The 24984-nt window shown below is 42.1% G+C and overlaps 1 protein-coding gene across 4 annotated transcripts in view; it reads left to right on the top strand.

Moving 5' to 3' along the window:
- ostf1 (osteoclast stimulating factor 1) overlaps positions 1-24984 on the top strand; it is a 76460-nt gene that overhangs the window by 5450 nt on the left and 46026 nt on the right. For all 4 annotated transcript variants that reach the window (XR_013498177.1, XR_013498176.1, XR_013498175.1 and 1 more), the window contains exon 2: positions 21371-21417. Coding sequence is in view for 1 of the 4 variants with exons in the window: in XM_078214538.1 (XP_078070664.1) it covers positions 21371-21417 (47 nt within the window). In the remaining 3 variants the exon portion in view is untranslated. The remainder of the gene's footprint in view (positions 1-21370; positions 21418-24984) is intronic.

Genomic DNA, 24984 nt, shown 5'->3' with positions numbered 1-24984 from the left:
AGTTGTGGAGGGGGACCTGGGTAGGCCTGGAACAAGGAATGTTCCACATACCCTATAAAAAGACAAGCATAGCTAGAACCCATGCGGGTACCCATTGCTATTCCTTTTGATTTGGAGAAAGTGGGATGAGTTAAAGGAGAAGTTGTTTAGAGATAGAACAAGTTCAGCCAGGCGGAGGAGAGTGGTGATGGATGGGAATTGTTCACGAATGAAGCAAAGAGTGCTCAGGCCATCCTGGGGTGTGGGATGGAGGTGTAGAGAGATTATAGATCCATGGTGAATCGGAGGCGGTTAGGGCCTGCGAACTGGAAGCTGTCAATATCCTTGACAGAAATCTGGCTAAAGGGAATGACATCTTCCCCCTTAAAAGAAGTAACTTGGGATGGACTATAAATGCTGGCCTAGCCAGCAACATCCATACCTCGTTAAAGAAGAACTTTAAAAACTCCAAATGCTAACCACTCTTTGGGTAATAGTTTTTCCTCTCATCTTCTCTACTTTTGCCAATTACCTTAAATCTGTGCCCTTTTGTCTTGCTCCTTCAGCCATTGAAAATAGCTTCCCTTTATTTACTTCATCTTAAACCTTCACAATTTTAAACACCTTTATCAAATTACCATTTTATTATTTACTTGTTCATGAGATGTCTGTCACTGGGAAGGCCAACATTTACTTGTATATTTTTAATAGTCCTTGAGAAGGTGGTGATGATCTGCCATCTTGAACCGCTGCACTTTGTCCTGTTAGGTCATGAGTGATTTTAATTTAACAAAAGTGAAGGAACATTGATATACTTCCGAGTCAGGTTGGCGTGTGGAGGGAGCTTGCAGGGAATTATGTTCCCAAAGCCCAATGCACTTGCCCTTCGAGGTGCTTGAGGTCACAGTTTTGGAAGGAGCTGTGGTACATCTTGTCGATGGTACATAGTGCAGCCAGGGTAGTCAGTGCGTGGATAAGATCTGGAATGCACTGTCGAGTACCTGGTGGATACAAACTGATTAGCAGCCTTCAAAAGTGATGAAAGGAGTGTGTGTTTAAGAGGGCGGATAGGATGTTCATTTAGTGCCTTGTTTTGTCCTACTTTATTTCCACATCAGATGTCTGAGGTCCCATTAAAACCTTTACTCTTGCTCACCCTGATTGTCCCTGGTACAACCCTTACCTCCACTCTCTTAAATCTGAGGGAAGTTGACTTGAAGGAATATGGCGCACAACTAAATTTAGTCATTATCATTAGATCTGGCCGGACCACACAAAGCACTATCTGATCCTGCTGTCATCTGTCAAAACTGCTCGATGTTCCAAAATCATTAGGGAATGCAAAGATCGACCCCAGATTTCTTTTCACCTTCAAGTGTGAAGAGCTCCTTGACCGCTCTGAAACATCATCTGAAAACACCGCATCATTTTCCATGTACACTGACGAAACCCAGATCTACCACACCACCACTCCCCTCGACCAGTCCATTGTCTCTCGATTGTCTGACATCTAGTCCTGCATGAGCAAAAATTTCTTCCGACTAAACGGTGAGAGAAGCAAAGCTAGCAAGGGGCACTTGCTCAGTAATAATCTTCTCACTGACGCTCACTCCAGAGTTGAGGTGAGAGTGACTGCGCTTGACATAAAGGCAGCATTTGACCGAGTATGGTATCAAGGGACCCTAGCAAACCTGGAATTAATGGGAATCGGGGAAAACCCACGGTAGCACAGTGGTTAGCATGGCTGCCTCACAGCTCCAGAGACCTGGGTTCGATTCCTGGCTTGGGTCACTGTCTGTGTGGAGTTTGCACGTTCTCCCTGTGTCTGCGTGGGTTTCCTCCGGGTGCTCCGGTTTCCCCCCTCAGTCTGAAAGACGTGCTGGTTAGGTGTATTGGCCATGCTAAATTCTCCCTCAGTGTACCCGAACAGGCACCAGAGTGTGGTGACCAGGGGATTTTCACAGTAACTTCATTGCAGTGATAATGTGACACTGATAAATAAGCTTAAATAAAACCTGCTGCTGGTTTGAATCATACCGAGCACAAAGGAAAATGGCTGTGGTGATTAGATGTCAATCATTTCAGCTCCAGGACATCACTGCAGTAAACTTCTGGGGGAAGTGTCCTAGATCTAACCATCTTCACCTGTTTCATCAATGACCTCCCTTTCATCATAAAGTCAGAAGTGGGGATATTCATTGTGCAATAATCAATGTTCAGCACCATTTGCGATGCTTCAGATATTGAAACAATCCATGGCAAAATGCAGCTAGACCTGGACAATATCCAGGCTTGGGCTGACAAGTAACATGCACACCACACAAATTGCCAGGCAATGACCATCTCCAACAAGAGAGAATCTAACCCACACCTCTTGACATTCAATAGCATTACCATTGCTGTATACCCCGTTACCAACATCTTGGGGAGACTATTGACCAGAAAGTGAACTGGACAAACCATATAAATACTGTGGCTACAAGAGCAGGTCAGTGGCTGAGAATCCTGCAGAGTAACTCATCTCTTGACTTCCCCAAAGCCTATCCACCAACTATAAGGCACTAGCCATGAGTGTGATGGAATACTTTCCACTTGCTTGAATGAGTGCAGCTCCAACAGCACTCAAGAAGCTTGACAACCATTCAGGACCAAGTGGACAGCTTGATTAGCAACCCTTCCACAATCATTCACTCCCTCCACCACTGCTGCACAGTAGCAGCAGTGTGTGCCATCTACAAGATGCATTGCAGGAACTCACCAAGGTTCCTTAGGTAGCGCCTTCCAAACCAATAAGCAGCACCATCTCGAAGGACAAGCGTAGCAGACACATGGAAACACCACCTGCAAGTTCCTCTCCAAACCATACACTGTACTAACTTGGAAATATATTGTCTTCACTGTTACTGGGTCAAAATCCTGGAACTCTTTCCTAACAGCACTGTGGGTGTACCTACATCTCCAGGATTGCAGCGGTTCAAGAAGGTGCCTCACCACCACCTTCTCGAGGGTAATTAGGAATGGGAAATGAATGCTGGTTTAGTGCATGTAGCCCACAGTCCTTGCATTAATAAAAAAAATTAGTTTTTGTACCGATCATTATGAAGTGCTTTGAAAGGTTAGTCATGGCACAAATCAATTCCAGCCTCCTAGATTGCCTGGATCCACTACAGTTCGTCTATTGCCGCAGCAGGTCCATAGCAGATGCCATCTCCCTGGCCCTGCACTCAACCCTGTTAACACCTGGATAACAAAGACACCTATGTCAGACTCCTATTTATTGACTGCAGCTCAGCCTTCAACACCATTATTCCTACAACACTCATCTCCAAACTCTGTGGCCTGGGGCTTGATTCCTCTTCTGCGACTGGATCCTAGACTTCCTAACCCATAGACCGCACACAATTAGTAAGGATAGGCAACAACACCCCCTCTGCGAGCATCCTCAACATTGGTGCCCCACAAGGCTGTGTCCTCAGCCCCTTACTAAATTCCTTATACACCCATGAGCGTGAGGCCAAATTCCCCTCCAATTCAATTTTCAAGTTTGCTGATGACACCACTGTAGTGGGTCAGATCTCAAACAATGATGAGACAGAATACAGGAATGAGATAGTGAATCTGGTGAACTGGTGCGACAGCAATAATCTCTGTCAACAAAACAAAGGAGATAAGTCATCAACTTCAGGAAATGTAGTGGAGGACATGCCCCTGTTTACATCAGTGGGGATGAAGTGGAAATTGTCAAGAGTTTCTCGGTGTCCAGATCACCACCAACCTGTCCTGGGATCCTTCATTGCCGACGCTATAGTTAAGAAAGCCTCTACTTTCTCGGGGGGCTAAGGAAATTTGGCTTGTCTGCTACGACTCTCTCCAACTTTTGCAGATGCACCACAGAAAGCATTCATTCTGGCTGTATCACAGCTTGGTATGACTCCCGCTCTGTCTAAGACTGCAAGAAACTACACAGGGTTGTGAACGAAGCCCAGTCCAGCATACAAACCAGCCATTGATTCTGTCTACACTTCCCGCTGCCTCAGAAAAGCAGCCAGAATAATCAAGAACCCCATGTACCCCGGACATATCCCTTCCACCTTTTTCCGTCAGGAAAAATATACAAAAGTCTGAGGACAAGTACCAACCGAATCAAGAACGGCTTCTTCCCTGCTGCCATCAGACTTTTGAATGGACCTACCTCATTAAGTTGATCCTTCTCAACACTCTAGCTATGACTGTAACACTACATTCTGCACCATCTCCTTTCCTTCTCTATGTATGGTATGCTTTGAATAGCGCACAAGAAACAATACTTTTCACTGTATGCTAATACAGGTGCCAATAAATCAAATCAAAGACCACCAGCTCTGTTCCTTAGCCACCAACTTTATCCCTCTCCCAGAAACTGTTTGATGTTGAGGCAGACTGTTGATGGACTTGGCAAACTACATCTTCTCATCGTCACTAAGATCACCTATTTCCACCCTGTACATAACATTGGCCCTTATGCCACTGCTTCAACGCATCTGCTGCTGAAACCCTCATCCATATTTTTTGTTAGCTCCTGACCTGACTCTACTAATGGGCCCTTGATCAGCCTCCCACATTCTAGCCTCCATAAACTTGAGAGGTCATTCCAAAACTCTGTCGAACTCGCACCAAGCCCTGCTCACTCGTCTGGTCTGACTGCCGGCTTCCAGTGAAGCAAAGCCTTTATTTTACATTCTCACCATTGTTTTCAAATCCCTTTGTGACTTTGCCCTTGCCCCTACCCACCCCCATCTCCGTAATCTCCAGCCTTAAAACCCGCTGAGATATCTGTGTCCCTCCAATTCTGGTTGTTTGTGCATCCCCAATTTTAATTGTTTCACTTTTGGTGCCTGTGCCTTCAGCTGCCAAGGCCCTAAATGCTGGAATTCCCTCCCTAAATTCTCCACCTCGCTACCTCCTTTTCCTCTTCAACAAGCTCCTTCCTCTCTGACTAAGCTTTATGTGGTTCTGTGCCACATTCTGTTTGATATCACTCCTGTGCAGTCCCTTAACATTTATATAGCACCTTTAACATTGTATCGTTTCTGTTATTCACTCGCCTTTGTTTCATTATACATGTTGGTCTGTCTTGCAGAAAGGCTGGAATCCAAGTGTGGACACATCCAGTACGTGATTTATTGTTACAGTTCCAGCCTAAGCAGTTGTTTCAGTTGATGGGCATTAATGATGCTCATGAGATTATAGATGCAATATCCGTTAATGGGAATGAATGTAGACCTGAGAGTTTTTATAAAGTGGTAATAAACAAAATAAATTGCATTCTAGGCAAAATTAATTAAATCCAATCCCATTGGTCGTTCTGAAGCTGTAGACTCACCTGATCAGAGCCTGTCTGAAACATCCTGTACACTTGGGCCACCTACGTGAGGGTCATTGAGTCCCTGGAAGTTGTGCAGTGGAGAGCAACAAGATTCATGGGTGGTTTTAAAGAAAAGAACGATGCGAAATACCTGGATAACTTCTAGTATTGGTTCTTGTCATATGGGTAACGTTGGAATGGCTATTTATTCCTCGTGGGTTAAGTGACCTTAAGATTGTATTTAATATAGTTATGAGCTGCAGGAATTGCTTTTGAGATAATACATTGTGCTAAAGCATCAGATCAAGAGGAGACACAAGTTGGAGTAGTGTGTGTAGTTTTGGGCTGCACATTGGAGAAAGTGTGTTGAAGTTGGAGAGATAGCACAGATTTACGAAGATGCTGCTTGGTATGAGGAAATACAAAGAAAAGCTTAAGTTTGTTTTTCATTACGAAAGGCATGAAATTTTGAAGGAAAGGGACAGTTTAGATGGAAAAGTGTTTGCAGTGAATGAAAGTTCTAGAAAAAGGGGACATTGCTAATCAACACATTTATTCCTACAACAGAGTGCATGAGAAATCTGTTTACACAGAGAACAAAGAAAATACAGCACAGGAACAGGCCCTTCGGCCCTCCAAGCCTGCGCCGATCATGATACCTGCCTAAACTAAAACTGTATGCATTTAGAGTCTATCCTTCCATTCCTGTCCTATTCATGTATTCGTCTAGTTGCCCTTAAATGCCGCTATCGTACCTGCTCCCACCACCTCCCTAGGCAGTGTGTTCCAGACATTCACCACCCTCTGTGTAAAAAAAAAAACTTGCCTCGCACATCTCCTAAACTTTTCCCCACGCACCTTAAACCCGAGGAAAGAGCATCTGACTATCCACTCTGTCCATGCCACTCATAATCTTGTAAATCTCTATCAGGTCACCCCTCAACCTCCGTCGTTCCAGTGAGAACAAACTGAGTTTATCCAACCTCTCCTCATAGCTAATACCCACCAGACCAGGCAACATCCTGGTAAACCTCTTCTGTACCCCCTCCAAAGCATTCACATCCTTCTGGGTGTGGGGCAACCAGAATTGTACACAATATTCTAAATGAGGCCTAACTAAGGTTCTGTACAGCTGCAGCATGACCTGCCAATTTTTATACTCAATGCCCCGACTGATGAAGGCAAGCATGTCCTATGTTTTCTTGACTACCTTATCCACCTGCGTTGCCACTTTGTGATTGGTGGACACTTGCGCACAGATCTCTCTGCCTGTCAATATTCTTAAGGGTTCTACCATTTACTGTATAATTCCTACATGCATTGGACCTTCCAAAATGCATTATCTCACACTTGTCCAGATTCAACTCCATCTGCCATTTCTCCGCCCAAGTCTCCAACCGGTCTATGTCTTGCTGTATCCTCTGACAACCCTCTTCACTATCCGCAACTCCACTAATTTTTGCGTCGTCTGTGAACTTACTAATCAGACTAACTACATTTTCCTCAATCATATATACTATGAACAACAAAGGTCCCCAAACTGACCTCTGTGGAACACCGCTAGTCTTAGCCTTCCATTCAGAAAAGCACCCCCCTACTGCTACCCTATGCCTTCTATGGCCAAACCAGTTCTGTATCCATCTTGCTGACACTGATCCCATGTGACTTCACCAGTCTACCATGAGGTACCTTGTCAAAGGCTTTACTGAAGTCCATTTATGCAACATCCACTGCCTTTCCCTCATCTATCATCTTTGTCATTTCCTCGAAAAATCTGATCGAGGGGGGTGAGTAATCAAGTTGTGGAACACATCAGTTAGTAATTGAAGCAGCGATTGTGTTGTATTTTAAGTATATTAGGTAGTGCTGAGATAAAGGAATGCAGATGGTATTGAGACTATTGCTCATATAGAAAATAAACACTATCTTTAACTGTCCTAAATGAGTATTCCATGCGTCATTTTTTGGTATCTAATTCTGTGTAGGTCCATGGGTAAAATTAGGATTGGCATCAGGAAGTTTTTTTTCCATATCTCCTGAATTGAATTGCTAGAACTGGATGTTGTTATGGGAACTTCCAAAGACTGCTTTTCTAGAAAGGAAGAAGCCACTTGAGATGAAAGGCCTGGTTCATTCAAATCTGTCTCTCTTTCCACATGCAGCATTTGAGAACTCATCAGTCATGATCAAATATCTCTACAGTATTCCACGATCTGTGAATTTTCCCTAATGAGTCTTTAGATTAGATTGTTCAAATGTTTTCTGCTGTTGGTGTTGCTGTTGAAATGTGAACAAGTCAACAGTTTTAAAGTAGTCACAAGTAGTTTTACTTTAACACTGTAGTGAAGTTACTGTGAAAATTCCCTAGTCGCCACGCTCCAGCGTTTGTTCGGGTACACTGAGGGAGAATTTAGCATGGCCAATGCACCTAACCAGCATGTCTTTCGGACTGTGGGAGGAAACTCCGAGCACACGGAGAATATGCAAACTCCTCACAGACACTGACCCAAGCCAGCAATTGAACCTTGGTGCCAGGCACAGAAATCCACAATTCATTTGTAATAACTGTAAGAGTTCCTTGTATTTTCATTAAATTTTATTTCTAGAAGTCAGACATTACAAACAGGATAATGGTCAAATGTTTAACTGTCAAAGGGAATAATTTTTCCAATGTTTATTTTCCCCCAGTGATATGGTAGTGGTATGTGCTCTTAGTGTTGCCTTATTCAACATGCTTCAGATTGAAGGGCACAAACTGAGCCAGGCTGACACTTACCCGAGAGGGAAAAATCTCACTTTTAAGAAAACGCTGACTTGTTCGATCAATCGAGCTCATCTGCTAAACTGAATCAGCTAGCGGCTAATGTATCTGGGCATTCTCTGACTTGCTAGATTGGGGAGGGGGCTAACCAGGATACTCAGGCATGCACAGGCCTCTTTCTTAATCAATAGTTTTAGTGTAACTAGTGTGTTTTGTTTACTCCCTCTGACTTCCTGGCAGTATGTATGAAATGCAGTCCACACAGGAGTATATTGAGAGCTTTCAACCACTGCACCCAGCTATGGGATGTGTGGCAAAATTATATTCCAAGCCATAATTCTCCTAAACCATAAGCTGTTACCAGTTAATAATGTTTAAGGTTTAGAAGGTTTAATCCACCTTGGAAAGTTTTTGTTTCCTCCTTGTGAATATTTGGGACATCCACTAAGAAGAATATTGTTATCCTTTTGAAGATCATGAAACTGTTAGTAAAGATTATGTAGCCCAGGAAGAATTTTCATCTTATTTTTACCTACTATGGGAGTGATGTTTCCAACAGCATAAGGCGTGAAACTGAAATTCCTGAGGATCTTTAAGCAACTTTTTTGTTGCAATCCATTAAGCAAAAATGTTAATTCAAAGCAACCCTTTCCAATTCATATGTGGAGCTTTGGAGAACTTTCTGTGTAGATTATGATGAGTGAACACTGTAGACATCAGCCTGAGTTGTATTTTTTTCTGTATGCATATGGTGACTACATTGTGTTGCACTGACTTTATTGCCCTGGGTATGTGCTGATGGAAAAAAAAACATTTGGGAAGTATTTTATCAACATGAAAAATTACATTACAGAGCAATGAGCCACTGGAAAGGTTCATGTGGTGTGCTAAATTGTGATTCTTTTTTTAATGGGTTAATAAAAATAAGTGGCAGATAAATGAAATTGACTTCTGTTATAATGGCATGATGATGAACATAGAAACCTACAAAATAGGAGCACCCCGATAACCTTTGATTCCCTTGTCAAATAAGAATCTATCTACCTCTGCCTTAAAAATATTCAATGACCCTGCGTCCACCGCCTTCTGAGGCAGAGAGTTCCAACGTTGCACAACCTTCTAATAGAAAACAATTCTCCTCGTCTTTGTCTTATAAGGGTGACCCCTAATTTTAAAACAGTGTTCCCTTGGTTCCGAACTCACCCACAAGAGGAAACATCCTTTCCATGTCCACCTTGTCAAGACTATTCAGGATCTCTGATATTCAATCATGTCACTCCTCACTCTTCTAAACTCCAGTGGAAATAAGCCCAGTCTGTCCAACCTATCCTCATAAGATGACCCGCTCATTCCGGCTATCAATCCATTAGTCCTCCTCTGAACCGCCTCCAATGCATCAGCAACCTTCCGTAAATAAGCAAGCCAAAACTGCTCACAGTATTCGAGATGTCTATAACTGAAGCATTGCATTCTTACTTTTAAGTTCAATTCCTCTCGTAATAAAGGATAGCATTCCATTAGCCGCCTTGATTATGTGCTGTACCTGCATACTAGTGTTTTGTGATTCGTACACTAGGACACCTGGATCCCTCTGCAGTTCAGAATTCTGCAGTTGTTCTCCATTTTAAGTAATACTCTACGTTTTTTATTCTTTCTGCCAAAGTGAACAACTTCACATTTTCCCACATTATACTCCATCTGCCAGGTTTTTGCCAACTCACTCAACTCATCCATATCTGCCTGCAACCTCTTTGTGCCTTCACAACATATTTTCCCATCTATCTTTGTATCACCTGTAAATCTAGGTACAATGCGTTTGCTCTTATCTAAATCATTAATGTAAATTGTAAAAGGCTGAGGCCCCAGCACTGACCTCTGTGGCTGGACTCCACTCGTGCTAATCAGACAAAGACCCATTTATGCATGTTATTTGTTTTCTGCCCATCTTCAATCCATGCTACTATGTTACCCTTACACCATGAGCTTTCATTTTTTGCAAAGTACAATGCGTCTACAGGCTCCCCTTTACCCATAGCACATGTTATTCCTTCAAATTGGTTAAACATGATTTTCCCTCATGCAAAGCCATGATGACTCTTCCCGAAAACCGTCAGTATTTTTTAAGTGCCCACCAAAACCTCTTTAATGGTCAATTTTAACACCTTCTCCATGACAGATATCAAGCAAACTGGCCTATAGTTTCCTGTTTTCTGCCTCCCTCCCTTCTTGAACAGAGCAGTTATGTTTTCTACTTTCCAGTCTGATGGAACCTTCCCAGAACCTAGTGAATTTTGGAAAATTAACACCAACACATTTACCACTTCATTAGACAACTCTTTTAAGACCCTAGGATGAAGTCCATCAGGACTCAGCAATTTGTCAGGCTGCAGCTCCATCAGTTTGCTCAGTACCGCTTCCATAATAATTTCCCCAAGTTTCTCTCTCCCACCTCCTGGTTTACGTCCATTGCTGAAATGTTTTGTGTACCCTCTATATAGTGAAGACAAGCAAAATATTTGTTCATTTCATCTGCCATTTCTACATTGTCTACTATTAACTCCCCATTCTCACTCTCCAGAGAGCCAACACTCACTTTACTTTTTAGATACCTGTAGAAACTCTGGTTGTCCGTTTTTACATTTCTAGTTAGCTTCCTCCCGTACTCATGCTTTTCTCTTGATAAATCTTTTAGTTGTTCTCTGTAGTTTATATTCTAAACAATCATCTAAACTGCCACACCTCTGCACAGTTGTATGCACTTTCCTCAAATTTGAAGCTTTCTCTACTTTAGCTAACCACAGTTGGCAGGTTCTCTCTTTAGAATTTTTAAAAGATGAAACAGAACTATGACTGCTAATTAGCTTTTGCTACTGACCTGAAACTCATACCTCACTTGTATCAATATTGTACATAAGCTGATATTAAGGTCGTGTTTGATGGGGCAATAGATTTAAAATAAAACTAGTTATCTGCAACTATTTATCTATTTATCTGCATGCACCTGGGGTGGCACAGTGGTTAGCACTGCTGTCTCACAGCGCCAGGGACCCAAGTTCAATTCCGGCTTCGGGTCACTATCTATGTGGAGTTTGCGCTTTCTCCTCGTGTCTGCGTGGGTTTCCTCCGGTGCTCCGGTTTCCTCCCACAGTCCAAAGATGTGTGGGTTAGGTTGATTGGCCATGCTAAATTGACCCTAGTGTCGGGGATTGGCAGGGTAAATTTGTGGGGTTACGGGAATAAGGCCTGGGTGGGATTGTGGTCGGTACAGACTCTAAGCCAAATGGCCTCCTTCTGCACTGTAGGGATTCTATGATTTTATTGATTCTGTATTAGCAATGGGTGGTCAGCAGCTGGTGCATTAAAAATAGGTTTGTATTTCAATCTGAGGAGCCCATAGTGCTAACAAAGATTCTTAACTGTTGTGGGGAATATTATAGTTTAGTTGGATGTGAAATTGCTATGGTGACCAGGTTTTGTGGCCCCCATTTTCCTTCTTGTTGATGAAACGAACACACGTCGTGAATGGGATGATTTTATCTGTTACAACAATGACTTGGAACTCTTCAGATTTGAGACCATTTTGCAAGTGACTTCCTCTTGGTGGTTCCCTTACAATGAGGGAACTTTGCAGATGCAAGTCAGCATACACAAATGCTGACTCCAATGGATTTTAAGGGGATTTCAAAGTGAGTGGCTTAATTGAATCAGTCTGAATGGATTCTGAGATGGACCTCAAACACTCCTCAGTTACCTTCACTAACTTATAGATGTGCAACCAATTTAATTCAAAATATTGGTCCTCATCTAGAAATCCTTCTGTGATCTTGCTGTACCGTAACTCTGCAAACCTCTTGAGCTCTGTATGCCCTCCCAAATGCTCCACTCATTATTAGCTTCTGACTTTCTGTGCAATAACCTTTACTGATGGCTGACTGACGGTAAAACATCCAGCTGCTTTGATTTCACTGAAATCTTTTTTCTGTTTCTTTGTATTTTCTGATTATCTTGTCTTAATCTTCTGTCCATTTTTATTACACACATTTATAAAGTGCTTTGGGGCATTGCTCATGTGAAGGGACTTCACGTAAGCAAGTGAAAAAAGACATGAAATCACTGAAATGTTAACTTTGTTTTCTTACTACTTACTCTCTCAAATAGTCAGTGGGACAAATTATTCTCGAGCCACTTCATCCTCGGATAGATATAAAATATAGTGTATCAAAATTACAACAGTCTGAAGGAATAAATATGTCAGCTGCCTTGTGTTATTTCTGCTGTTGGAAGTAAAATAAACCGCACCGACCTCCTCAGAAGACAAACACGGGACACGGTGGACAGAGTACCCTCCGTCGTCCAGTACTTCCCCGCAGCGGAGAAGCTACGGCATCTCCTCCGGAGCCTTCAACATGTCATTGATGAAGACGAACATCTCGCCAAGGCCATCCCCACACCCCAACTTCTTGCCTTCATACAACCACGCAACCTCAAACAGACCATTGTCCGCAGCAAACTACCCAGCCTTCAGGAGAACAGTGACCACGACACCACACAACCCTGCCACAGCAACCTCTGCAAGACGTGCCGGATCATCGACACGGATGCCATCATCTCACGTGAGAACACCATCTACCAGGTACACGGTACCTACTCTTGCAACTCGGCCAACATTGTCTACCTGATACGCTGCAGGAAAGGATGTCCCGAGGCATGGTACATTGGGGAAACCATGCAGACACTACGACAATGGATGAATGAACACCACTCGACAATCACCAGGCAAGACTGTTCTCTTCCTGTGGGGGAGCACTTCAGCAGTCACGGGCATTCAGCCTTGGATCTTCAGGTAAGCGTTCTCCAAGGCGGCCTTCACGACTCACGACAGCGCAGAGTCGCTGAGCAGAAACTGATAGCCAAGTTCCGCACACATGAGGATGGCCTAAACCGGGATGTTGGATTTATGTCACATTATCAGTAACCCCCACAGCTTGCCTCCTGGGCTTGTAGAATCTCACTAGCTGTTCTGTCTGGAGACAATACACATTTCTTTAACCTGTGTTTAATGTTCCCTCCACCCACATTGTCTGTACCTTTAAGACCTGGCTGGCTGTAGGATTCGCATTCTAATCAGTATTCTGCAACTTGATTTTGTCTGTTTGCACTGTTTGAGAGCACATTTCCACTCCATCTGACGAAGGAGCAGTGCTCCGAAAGCTTATGGTATTTGCTACCAAATAAACCTGTTGGACTTTAACCTGATGTTGTGAGACTTCTTACCGGAAGTAAAATACCCAATCAACTTTTAATATTTGGCTTTTTATACCACAGATTTTTGATATGTAGAATGTGAGTAATCATTCATTTGTAATGGAGAAAGTTCCAAGATAAAATTAGTGCGAATGTTCCTTTGTTCTGTTGAAGCTAATTGTATGAGTACCAATGTTATAACAATTACTTCCATACATTGACTGAAGTGCTTTGGGATGTCCCAAAGTTAGGAAAGGTGCAATATAAATTGATCTTTATATACCTCTGATACTTTCCCCAAGTGGCTTCAGTTCATGAACCAGCCCCTTCATTGAGTGTTGGCAACCCCCTGTTTGACATTGGAAGTGTTATAATCATGGAGAATGTGGAAGTGCACATTGTGAAGCATTGGATTAATGTCACTGAATATAACTGGGAATCAGAAGATAATGACCGGTCCCGCTGTAGCGATCCATTCAAATCTCTGTTGACTTCAGCGCGACTGGAAGAATCTGCTGGTGGGAGGGGCTGGAAAATCCTGCCCATTGTGCTGCTTTTGAATAACCAAATAAACAAACCCACCCAACGTGCTGGCACGCTAGACAATGCTTTTAAATAATTTATAATGGAGGAAGGAGGAGTGTCTGTCTGTCTGACCATTTCTTTGGTCACAAAATCAAATCGCACTTGGGTCCTGGTTAAAAAACTAAGGGCTGAAGCTGAAAGTCTTTGACATCGCCTCCCTTCTTGGTTAGATACACTAATGTAGTCACGCCACACCATGATCACTATTTTCTTGCATAATATTAAATACAACAGGTTTTGTTATTTCAAACTTTGATTATATTATGATGCTCTTTTACTCTTTCCCCCCCCCCCAAACTTCATAAATATACACAGATTTTAATGTTAACATGGGTTACCAAGTATATTTTAGGCTATAATGGCCTCAGTAACACACAGTCCCTTTAGGCACACAGGCTGGCTGCTGTCAGACACACTCTCCTCTGAACCTGAGTGAATTTCTCTTCAAAATCCCCCCGATGATTCTTGTACTGTGAGCCACCTTGTCTCACTGAACTCCGGCTTCCACACGAGTGATTTCAAACTCCGCTTTCAAAATGACACACTTTCAAATCATCTTTTAAATAATGCTTTCCCTTCGCTGCTTCCATCAAGGTTTTGCTTCCAGGTTTTACACTTCCGTCTTCAGGTTTCCTTTGTCTTAAAGCTTTTACATAAACTCTGAGGTCCAGCCACCGATTTCCACGATTATTTCAAATGTCTCTGAAACTGTCAAACTTTCTCGCACATCTTAGCATAATGGGCCTTCAGGACTCTCTCAGATCCAATGCTTTTTCAACTCTGTTACTTTACTAGAAACATAGAAACTAGAAGCAGGATTCGAGCCTGCTCTGCCATTCATTTTGATCATGGCTGATCAACGTCAATATCCTGATTTTTCAACCCCCCTCCCCCACCCACCTTTAGCCCCAAGAGCTATATCTATCTTTTTTTAAATCGGACAACGTTTTGGCCTCAACTACATTCTGTGGTCGTGAATTCCACACATTCAACACCCTCTGGGTGAAGAAATTTCTCCTCACCACAGTTCTAAAAGGTTTACCCCTTATCCTCAAACTATGACCTCTAGTTCTGGACTCCCTCACCATTGGGAACATTCTTTCTGAATCTACCCTTTCTAACTCTGTCAGAATTTTATAAGTTTCGTTGAGATCCCCTCTCATTCTTCTAAAACTCCAGTGAATATAATCCTAACTGACTTAGTCTCTACTCATATGACAGACCTGCCATCCCAGGAATCAGCCTGGTAAACCTTCGCTGTACTCCCTCTATAGCAAGGACATCCTTCCTCAGATAAGGACACCGAAACTGCACACAATACTCTAGGTGTGGCCTCACCAACAACCTATACAACTGCAGCAAAACATCCCTATACCCAGATCCTCTCGCTATGAATGCCTGCTGTACCTGCGTGTTTACTTTCAGCGACTGGTGCATGAAAACTCCAAGATCTCATTGAGTATTCACCTCTCTCAATTTACACCCATTCAAGTAATGATCTGATTTCCTATTATTAAGTGAATAACCTCACATTTATCCACATTATATTGCATCTGCCATGCATATGCCTGCACACTCAGCCTGTCCAAATCACACTGAAGCATCTCTGCATCCTCCTCACAGCTCAACCTCCACCCAACTTTGTATCATCTGCAAATTTGGAGATAGTACACCCAGTTCCCTCATCCTATTCATTAATATATAATGTGAACAGTTGGGGTCCTGCGGAACCCCACTAGTCACTGACTGCCAATCAGAAAAAGACCTATTTAATGTCAATTCTTGGCTTCCTATTTGCTAACCAGCTTTCTATCTATCTCAAGACATTACCTGCAATCCCATGTGCTTTAACTTTGCATTGTAGTCTGTTATGTTAGACCTTGTTGAAAGCCTTCTGAAAGTCTAAATAAACCATGTCCGCTGGTTCTCCTCGGTGAACTCTACTTGTTACATCCTCAAAGAATTCCAAAAGATTCGTCAAGCATGATTTCTCATTTATAAATCCATGCTGACTTTATCTGGTTATATCACTGCCTTCCAAATGCCGAGTTATGAAATCCTTGATAAAAGTCTCTAGCAACTTCCCCAGTACCAACATTAGGTTCGCTGGTCTATCATTCCCTGTTTTCTCTCTACCTCCCTTTTTGAAAAATGGGTTATATTAGCTACACTCTAATATATAGGAACTATTCCAGAGTCCAAAGAATTTTGGAAAATAACCAGGAATGAATCTACAATTTACAGAGACACTTCCTCAAGTACTCTGGAATGAAGATTATCAGGACCTGGAGATTTATCCACCTTTAATCCCATCAATTTCCCCAAAACCACTTCTCTACTAATGCTGATTTCCTTCAGTTCCTCACTAAAACATGTTTCTTTCAATCCTTCTGGTACATTTTTCAGGTGTTCCATTGTAAAGACTGAAGCAAATTTAATTCCTTGGCCATTTCTTTATTCCCCGTTATGAATTCTCTTGTTTCTGACTAAGGGGCCTACATTCATTTTTGTCGATCTTTTTCTCTTTACATACCTATGGAAACTTTTACAGTCAGTTTTTATGTTCCCCACTAGCTTACTTTCATACTCTATTTTTCCCTTCTTAATCGATTCATTGGACTTCTTTTGCTGAATTTTGAAATGCTCCCAATCCTCAGGCCTGTTGCTTTTTCTTGCCAATTTGTATGCTTCTTGAATCTGATACTATCTCTAATTTCCCTTGTAAGCCGTGGTTTAACCACAATTCCCTTATCACTCTTGTGCTAAACAGGAATAAACAATTTCTGGAGTTCACCTATTCATTATTTAAATTCCTGCCACTGCCTGTTTACTGTCTTTCCTCTCAATAATATTTCCCAGTCCATCATGGCAAATTCATGCCTCATACCATCATAATTACCTTTATTGAGATTCAGGACCCTGGTCTCAGAATCAACTATATCACTATCAACCTTGGCAAAGAATTCTACTATATTGTGGTTACTCATCCCCAAGGGTTCTCTCACAACTAGATTGCCAACTGATCCTTTCTCATTCCACAATACCCAGTCCAAGATGGCCTGCTCCCTTGTTGGTTCCTCAATATATTGCTCCAGAAAATTGGTTGCACTCCAGAAATTCCTTCTCTATTGTACTGTGCCTAATTTGACTCTCCCAATCTATATGCAGATTAAAGTTGTCCATTATCTCACACGTTTCTTTAACACATGCATCTCTGATTTCCTGTCTAATACTTTTCCCAACATTATCACTGCAGTGTGGTCCGTATACCATCTCCACCAATGTTTTTTGCCCCTTGTTGTTTCTTAGCTTGACCCAAGCAGATTCCACATCATCTATGCTAATATCTTTTCTCAATATCATATCTGAACAGTAATCTTCTGTTTGCCAGTTTCCTCTGTTCCATTAACGCCAGACTTCTTGGAAACTTCTCTTCATTTCTCTATTTGCCTTGGTGCTGATTGGCTCTTTAGATCTCTGCACTTGTTTTCTTAATCATTACTCCATGGTATGAATTTTCTTCATGCAAAGAGTGCTATTCCTTTCTAGCAGAACCGAGAGCTGTCTTCTCTCACTACCTTGTTTCAGACTGCAAATGACTTCAGCTAAAACTACGACCGCAAAGCCTTCCTACCTTAAAGATGCCCCTGGTTGCTAAGTAGTCACTTTATGCTTCTGCAAGCTTGTTTAATTTTCACGCCGTAACCCCCTCCTAAGCACAGTAGAAGCACAGTTTGAACTGAGCCAACCATCACACAAACACCTGTGTCCACCTTCCTTATGCAGAAACACAAAATTAAACCAACTTAAAACTATGCCTTCTAATATTTAACAATATAAATATAAATCCCTTAAAACTACTTTACTTTTCCTGACACAGGACTCACCTTGCAAAGCGAGTGCACCCATCATTATGATGCATTCTGCTGTTCCGTTTTTCATGCAACAAATATGACTCAAGCACATCTGGGCCATATCCCAGTCCAAACAAGTGTTGATTGCCTCAAACTCTTAAACACCTAGCAGTCTAGGGCCTGGTTGAACCTCTCCACCTGTAATTCCTATACGCTGCTTCTGAATTGCAATGCATATGTTGATCAGAAGGAGCAATTGACTCTGTTGACTTAATCATTGTACCATACAAATTGCCTCAGCCATTTGACCCATGTTGCTCCCACCCTGTGCATAATCACTTGAAGAAACTGAAATATATCAAAGCAATTCTCTGAGCAAGTACCATGCAATTAAATATATAGTGGGTTGCACCTTGTGGGGTGACCACATGCTAGAATGCCCTCTCCAAAACAAATTCTTGCTAGATGCTCTGAAATGTATCCAGTTGCCCCTCGAGTTGTGCAGCTTGCTGTTTGAGGAATGCAACCTTTGTGTACCACCTACATGCGCATTGACCTTGCATGGTACCCATGTGCAGACAGATCTACGTTGTGCATGCCAAACACACTACCGTAGCCCTGAACTTACTATGGCTCTTTATATATTCATTCAAATTTCCTGTATAGTTATTGAAATAGTTACATATACTCTATTATTTTTACTTAATATGCTTTAAAGTATCTTATCATCATACCCCTTGAACCTATAGTACAGTAAGAAATGACCTGGTTGCAACCACAGGGCCGAACCCTCTTGGATGCCTTCTATCAAATGGATCAAAGACTCGTCACACTCAGTCCCATAATTTGACAATTAATGTTCTGAAATCAAATTAACTATTAGACCACAGGTGTAGAATTTCACTAGATCAACAACCCCACCAAAAACTAAAAGAATCCACGAAGCGAGGTCTTTTTCAGTGTGGCTTCTCCATGGATAAATGGCACTGATCCCTGGTCTACCTCAATTCTTAGATTTGCTGGACTAAAGCACTTCTCTGCCATTGTGTGGCGCACAGTTTGTTGGCCAGTGGCTAAGTGTCTATCAGTGTCTAGTTCTTTCTCTGGTATCTGTGTGTAAGGGCATGGAGTTCTCCTGTGGTAGTGGTTAAAGAGATATGAACAGCATTCTGCCCTTAAATGTGGTTGAAATGCTTTTGTTTCTTCCTATCCATCCTATCCTTGTCCTTAATGGACAAATTATTTCAAAGTGAAAGAACTTGTCAAATATGGTTGGATGTTTGATCAGTGATACCAGTGTCTGTCTATCTTGCTCCTGATGTGTTTAGGATTGTGCCATTTTGATTCTTAGCCTCTTGACATCTGTATTTCACCTAGTTGCCTACAGATGTTAATGACTGTCTAAGTGAGGTGATTCTTCACATCCAATGAGGTGTTGAATGTTACCATGAATATACATTAGCTGTTCAGATTTTCAAACTTTGAAATTGGTTTGTTTATGATCTATCCCCTTGTCTCATTGCCACCAAGCCAGGGGATCAACCCTGGTTCTATGTGGAGTCCAGGAGGGCATACCATGAGCAACACCAGGCACATCTAAAAATGAGGTGTCAATCTGGTGAAGCTACTTGTGTGCCAAGCAGCAAGTAATAGCTAAGCGATCCCACAACAAACGGATCAGATCTAAGCTATGCAGTCCTGCCACATCCAGTTGTGAATGGTGGTGGACAATTAAACAACTCACTGGAGGAGGAGGCTCCACAAATATCCCCATCCTCAATGATGGAGGAGCCCAGCACATCAGTGCAAAAGATAAGGCTGAAGCATTTGCAACAATCTTCAGCCAGAAGTGCCGAATGGATGATCCAACTCTGCCTCCTCCAGATGTCCCCAGCACCATAGTCTTCAGCCAATTTGATTCATTGACACGAGTCAAAATCCTGGAATTCCCTCCCTTAACAGCACTGTGGGTGTACCTACACTTCAAGAACTGCAGCGGTTCAAGAAGGCAGCCCACCACCTTCTCCAGGGTAACTAGGAATGGGTAATAAATGTTGGTCTAGCCAGTGAGACCCCGTAAATGAATTTTTAAAAAAAGATAATTGGCAAAAGTGTTTGGTTTCTCAATTCATGAAGTCTGAGCAAAATGCTGTCATAAAGCAATGCTTCACCAGCGCTTCACTATTTCCAATGTGATTATACCTAAAAATCAACATGACCCTGGAAGCCAGCTAAGGGTTTATTTATTATTGTCACTCGTAGGCTTACATTAACACTTCAATGAAGTTACTGTGAAAATCCCCTAGACGCCACAGTCTGGCGCCTATTCGGGTACACTGAGGGAGAATTTAGCATGGCCAATGCACCTAACCAGCACGTCTTTCAGACTGAGGAGGAAACCCGTGCAGACTCCGCATAGACAGTGGCCCAAGCCGAGAATCAAACCTGGGTCCCTGACGTTGAGGCGGCAGTGCTAACCACTGTGCCACCGTGCCATTAAAAAGTAGCAGAGTAACATACAGTATATAATTATTAAAAGTTCATATTATAGATTATAAACTCGTGCAGGTTTCAGCTAAGCACTTCATAACTCCCACTGATGGAAGATTCTGAATCTTCTCTCTCACATGCCTTTCTTCCCACCGATGTACACACACACTCATCTTTTCCCACTGACGTGCGCACACACAAACATGCATCTCTTCCCACTTACACATACCAACTTCTCTACCCTCAGAAACACACAGCAATCAGTCCCTCTGGCTTCTCCCCTGACAGGCACTGTAATCAGCTCATCTTCCACCACCACCCCCCAGTACAATATGTCCTCTTTTAGTCTAGTTGCTGGTGCTTCTGAAGCTCTGGGGTAAACGGTCTCCATTACGGGAGCAGAAGCACAGTAAAGTTTGAAGCCACCACTCTCCTTTCTTGCTCAGCTGCCAGGTTTTCTCTCTCTAAGTCAGTGAGTTATACTTGCTTGCCTCTGCCTGCTACAAGTCAGTGCACAAACATCCAAGGCCTACTCAGCAATCGCTGATAAAAGCATTTTCTGAAGTTAAAGAGACCTTTAGGCTCACCATTTTTACCTCCCGCCCACCTTGATGTTTGCTGGCAAGCAGCCAGAATGTCCAGAGCGCCAGAGTCCCCTCTCAACAGTGCTGTTGAGGAGGGTCTGCTTGCAATTCCAAACACACTCTCTGCACCCTATCTGGGGTTGTGACCTACCATTTAGGATCGCTGCTTTACATACTTTCCTTGCCTATGTAGTTTTCTTTGCCCCATTCATGGTTGTTGGTGTAGCTAGGATCAGATTTGAGGTGTGTGCCTCTGATACCTTTGGCAAAACCCTCCTGTGTAATCCCAGTGTGTGAAAACATATGTTCATCAAGATCAAGAAAATCTCTGTGGTTATTAATTGAAAGTTTTGTTTTGTTGTTGATGGTGTAAAGCCTTAGAAATTCCAAGTTTTTTTTTATAGTTCATGCAAAAATGGGTCTTTGGGTAGGACCAGCTTTTTAAGCTGACAATATTATTTGCATAAAATATAATTTTAGAAAATAAATGATCAGTAATTAGAGTTCACTGTTTATCTTTATTTTTCAGGTCAGGTGAGAGTTTACAGAGCCCTGTTTGCATTTGAACCCAGAACAGTAAGTACTATTTCTGCTGCATATGTTTGTTGACCTGTGTGTGGCTGAGCTCAGATCCAAGCTAATTTGAAATTTAAGTGTTATTGTTTTAAGGTATACAGTCTTGTGTGCTCTTAGTAGCAAAACATGACACCAAGCAATGCAGTAATTGCAATAAGGATCCATATATGCTCTTCTAATTGAGCTTTATACATCTTATTTTGCTGATTTCATGGAGGGTATTCAGTGCAGTCAGAAGCACAAGAGTTTCGAGGATGGGGTAGAAGGAAAAACATATAAACCTAAATGTATGATGTTTATTATTTCCCTAAATAGTTGCTACACCTCAAAATGCGATTCACTGGATGCAAAGCACTTAGGACATCTAGAGGATGTGACCTTTCGCTATATAAATGAAAGTGTTCCTTGTGAAATTCTTTAAATGTGGTGAAATATGTGAAATCACATTCTTAACCAGCTAACAATGCACACTTTCTTTGAAATATTTAGCTTCTATTATTTCCTTAGCTACAAGGCATCATTATAATCTCACGGACAGAGTTTCCATGCTTCCAGTTACTGTTTGTATTCAGTATGTTATGTAAAAGGTGTGTGTTTTCCTACCATCAGAGTGGGTTCCTACCCCCAGTTAAATAATTCCAGCAGCAAGCTTTCTGAGAGTTTCAAAAAGTTATTTATTATCATACACCCTGAATTTGATGCGACATTTCACTCCCTCATCTCCCACACACACGTTGGATGTGGACGAGGGTGGTATACTGTTACAGCTCAAAAGTATCTACAGAATGTAATTGAGGCCAAAATGTTGTCTGATTTCAAGAAGAAATTAGATATAGCTCTAGGGGGCTAAAGGGATCAAGGCATATGGGGGCAGGGGGGAATTAGGATATTGAATTCGATGATTAAAATGAATGGTGGAGCAGGCTTGAAGGGCCGAATGGCCTACACCTTCTAGTTTCCATGTTTCTATCTCGGTTTCTTTCATGGCAGGCCTGTAGTTTTATAGACGAAGTTGATGCTTTAGTTGAAGTGAAGGTTTTACGAAGTGAAATATTCTCAGGCTGTTGTGTTTCTTGTAGGAGGTTGGTTCTCAGGTTAACTTTAACTGGAACAGATTATGGAATCTTTCTCGCTGTTAGGATCTCCCATGTTCAAGGTATTCATTACATTGGTTGCTTTGATGACTTGCCACTAGTTTCATAGCTTGCAATGGAATACTCTGTCCGCAAACAATTTCTTGCTGGTTTTCAAAGCTGACGACAAAAATGGTTCCCTCATCATGTGACTTCCTTGAGTTCACATTTTTTTCCCCATACAAAGTGTGGTGTGTATCCACGCGCTAAAAATAGGTTGCTATCAATAGCGCAAACCTAAAAATCATCTAGCTTTTCACTCCCTTCAACTCTGTCAAATTATTTTGTTGTTATTTCCATAAAGACCGGTAACAGTTTAAAGTGAAATTCAAACTTCCAATTATTTGTGAAAAGCATGTGCATCAATGACCAAAGACGAACGCTATTAATTAAACACTATTTGTTTTCCATCGGCAACTTGTACTTTAAGCAATTTGCCCCTTTTCTACTGTTAATGACAATGCAAGACCCTAGTTTTGTTACTTGGCTTGGTCTCCAAAGTAGACATTCACTTCTGGAACCAACCTGAAATGCTTTGTAGTTCCTAAAGGTTTACTTCTGTTCTTTTCCTTTCCCAATACTATTTTCCACCATGAAAATGTTCTCTGGAAGTTCTTCCTCAATCTTAACTGAATTTACTGACAGAAATGAGGCTCCAGTTGGGCCTCTCTCCTTGCTCGGAAGTGTTAAAGATGTTGCCAATGGGTGGTTCCATGGGAAATACTGGACATGGTGAACTGAAGAAGCATGTAAACTTATTGGAGTCGTGGTGGATTTGTGGTAATCAACGGATCATGGATATAAATTTCCCAGAAAATAATTTTAGTTCCCAGCGTCCAGGAGTTCCAGATTAATGCTTAACTCAGTTTGAAAACCCCAAAACATTTCACTGGAAGAAGTATAAATAGGTTAAGTGAGTGGTGCGGGAGTTGGAGGGGGGGGGGGGGTACTGAATGTAAGATAGCTAGGTTTGCTGATGACACTAAGACAGGCGGCTAGTTAGTTGTGAAGAGAAGTTAGAGAGTCTGCAAAGGGCTATAGTAGTAACACAGAAAAGCAAGTAAGGGACAGCATTGCTCCCTCACAGCACAAGGGACCTGGGTTCGATTCCCGGCTTGAGTCACTGTCTGCGTGGCGTTTGCACATTCTCCCTGTGTCTGCATGGGTTTCCTCCGACGTGCTCCGGTTTCCTCCCACAGTCCAAAAGATGTGCTGGTTAGGTGCATTGGCCATGCTTAATTCTCCCACAGTGTACCCGGACAGGTGCCAGAGTGTGGCGACTAGGGGATTTTCACAGTAACTTCATTGCAATGTTAATGTAAGCCTACTTGTGACACTAATAATAAAATGGAGAGAAATTGTAGAACACAGTGGTACAGAGGGATCTGACTATCCTGGTGTCTGTATCGCAAAAGGTTGGTTAGTACACAGATACAGCAATTGACGAGAAAAGCAAATTGAATGTTGCCATTTATTGCAAGGGGAATGGAATATAAAAATAGGGAGGGCTTACTGCAGCTGCACAGGGCATTGGTGAGACTGCATCCAGAGGACTGTGTACAGTTTTGGTGTCCTTATTTGAAATAGGATACAAATGCATTACTAGAAGCAATTAAAACTAGGTGCACTTGACTCATTCCTAGGATCGGAAACTGAATTGAAGCCTGTTCACAATCTACAAGGCACAAGTCAGGAGTGTGGTAGAATACTCTCTCTTTGCCTGGACTTTTGTGTTGATTTTTGTTTGGAAAAACAAAGCACTTCAATCACCTTAAGTTTTAAATTCCTCTTCAGTCAAACCATGTTATGCAAATTTCCTCAGCCAGAATAGCAAGCACTGTAAACAGAAAATATACTGCTCCGATACGGAGCATTAAACTACTGTTTAATTCTCTCCTGTTGTTGGTTTATTTAACCTGGCTGCCTTTCACAGCCTCTTTTTACATCTCCAGTAGCATTTCACAAACATTCTGTCTCCCACACCAACTGCAAGAGAAGTTCAAAATTAATTTTGGATTTGCCATTGCATCAGATGTGTCTGGTACAGGAAATGCTTGCTGCAACAGGAACCTCTGGCTTTCAGCAACCTCCTCACACAACAATGGTGGCAGCACATTTTAAAGTCTTAGCTGAGGTGATGCATTTCCTGCTTCAGCCACATTGCTCAACATTCTTTTGAAAATCAATAGCAATTCAACTTTTGCTTGGTTTAAATGGCAACATAATTAAAATAGCAATTTTCATGTCATTTGAATTAGGCAGCTTTTAAGTAAGAGTAGACTAATCTCCATTACTTAACTGAAGTGTTACTATATTTATCTCAATTGTACTTAATTTTGAATTCTGCTCCATTTATTTGGTAGTCATGATGTGGAGATGCCGGCGTTGGACTGGGGTAAACACAGTAAGAAGTTTAACAACACCAGGTTAAAGT

This window comes from Mustelus asterias, chromosome 6 (assembly GCF_964213995.1).
Source record: "Mustelus asterias chromosome 6, sMusAst1.hap1.1, whole genome shotgun sequence".
In the NCBI taxonomy this organism is placed as follows: Eukaryota; Metazoa; Chordata; class Chondrichthyes; order Carcharhiniformes; family Triakidae; genus Mustelus; species Mustelus asterias.
This window is presented reverse-complemented; position numbering and strand designations above follow the sequence as displayed.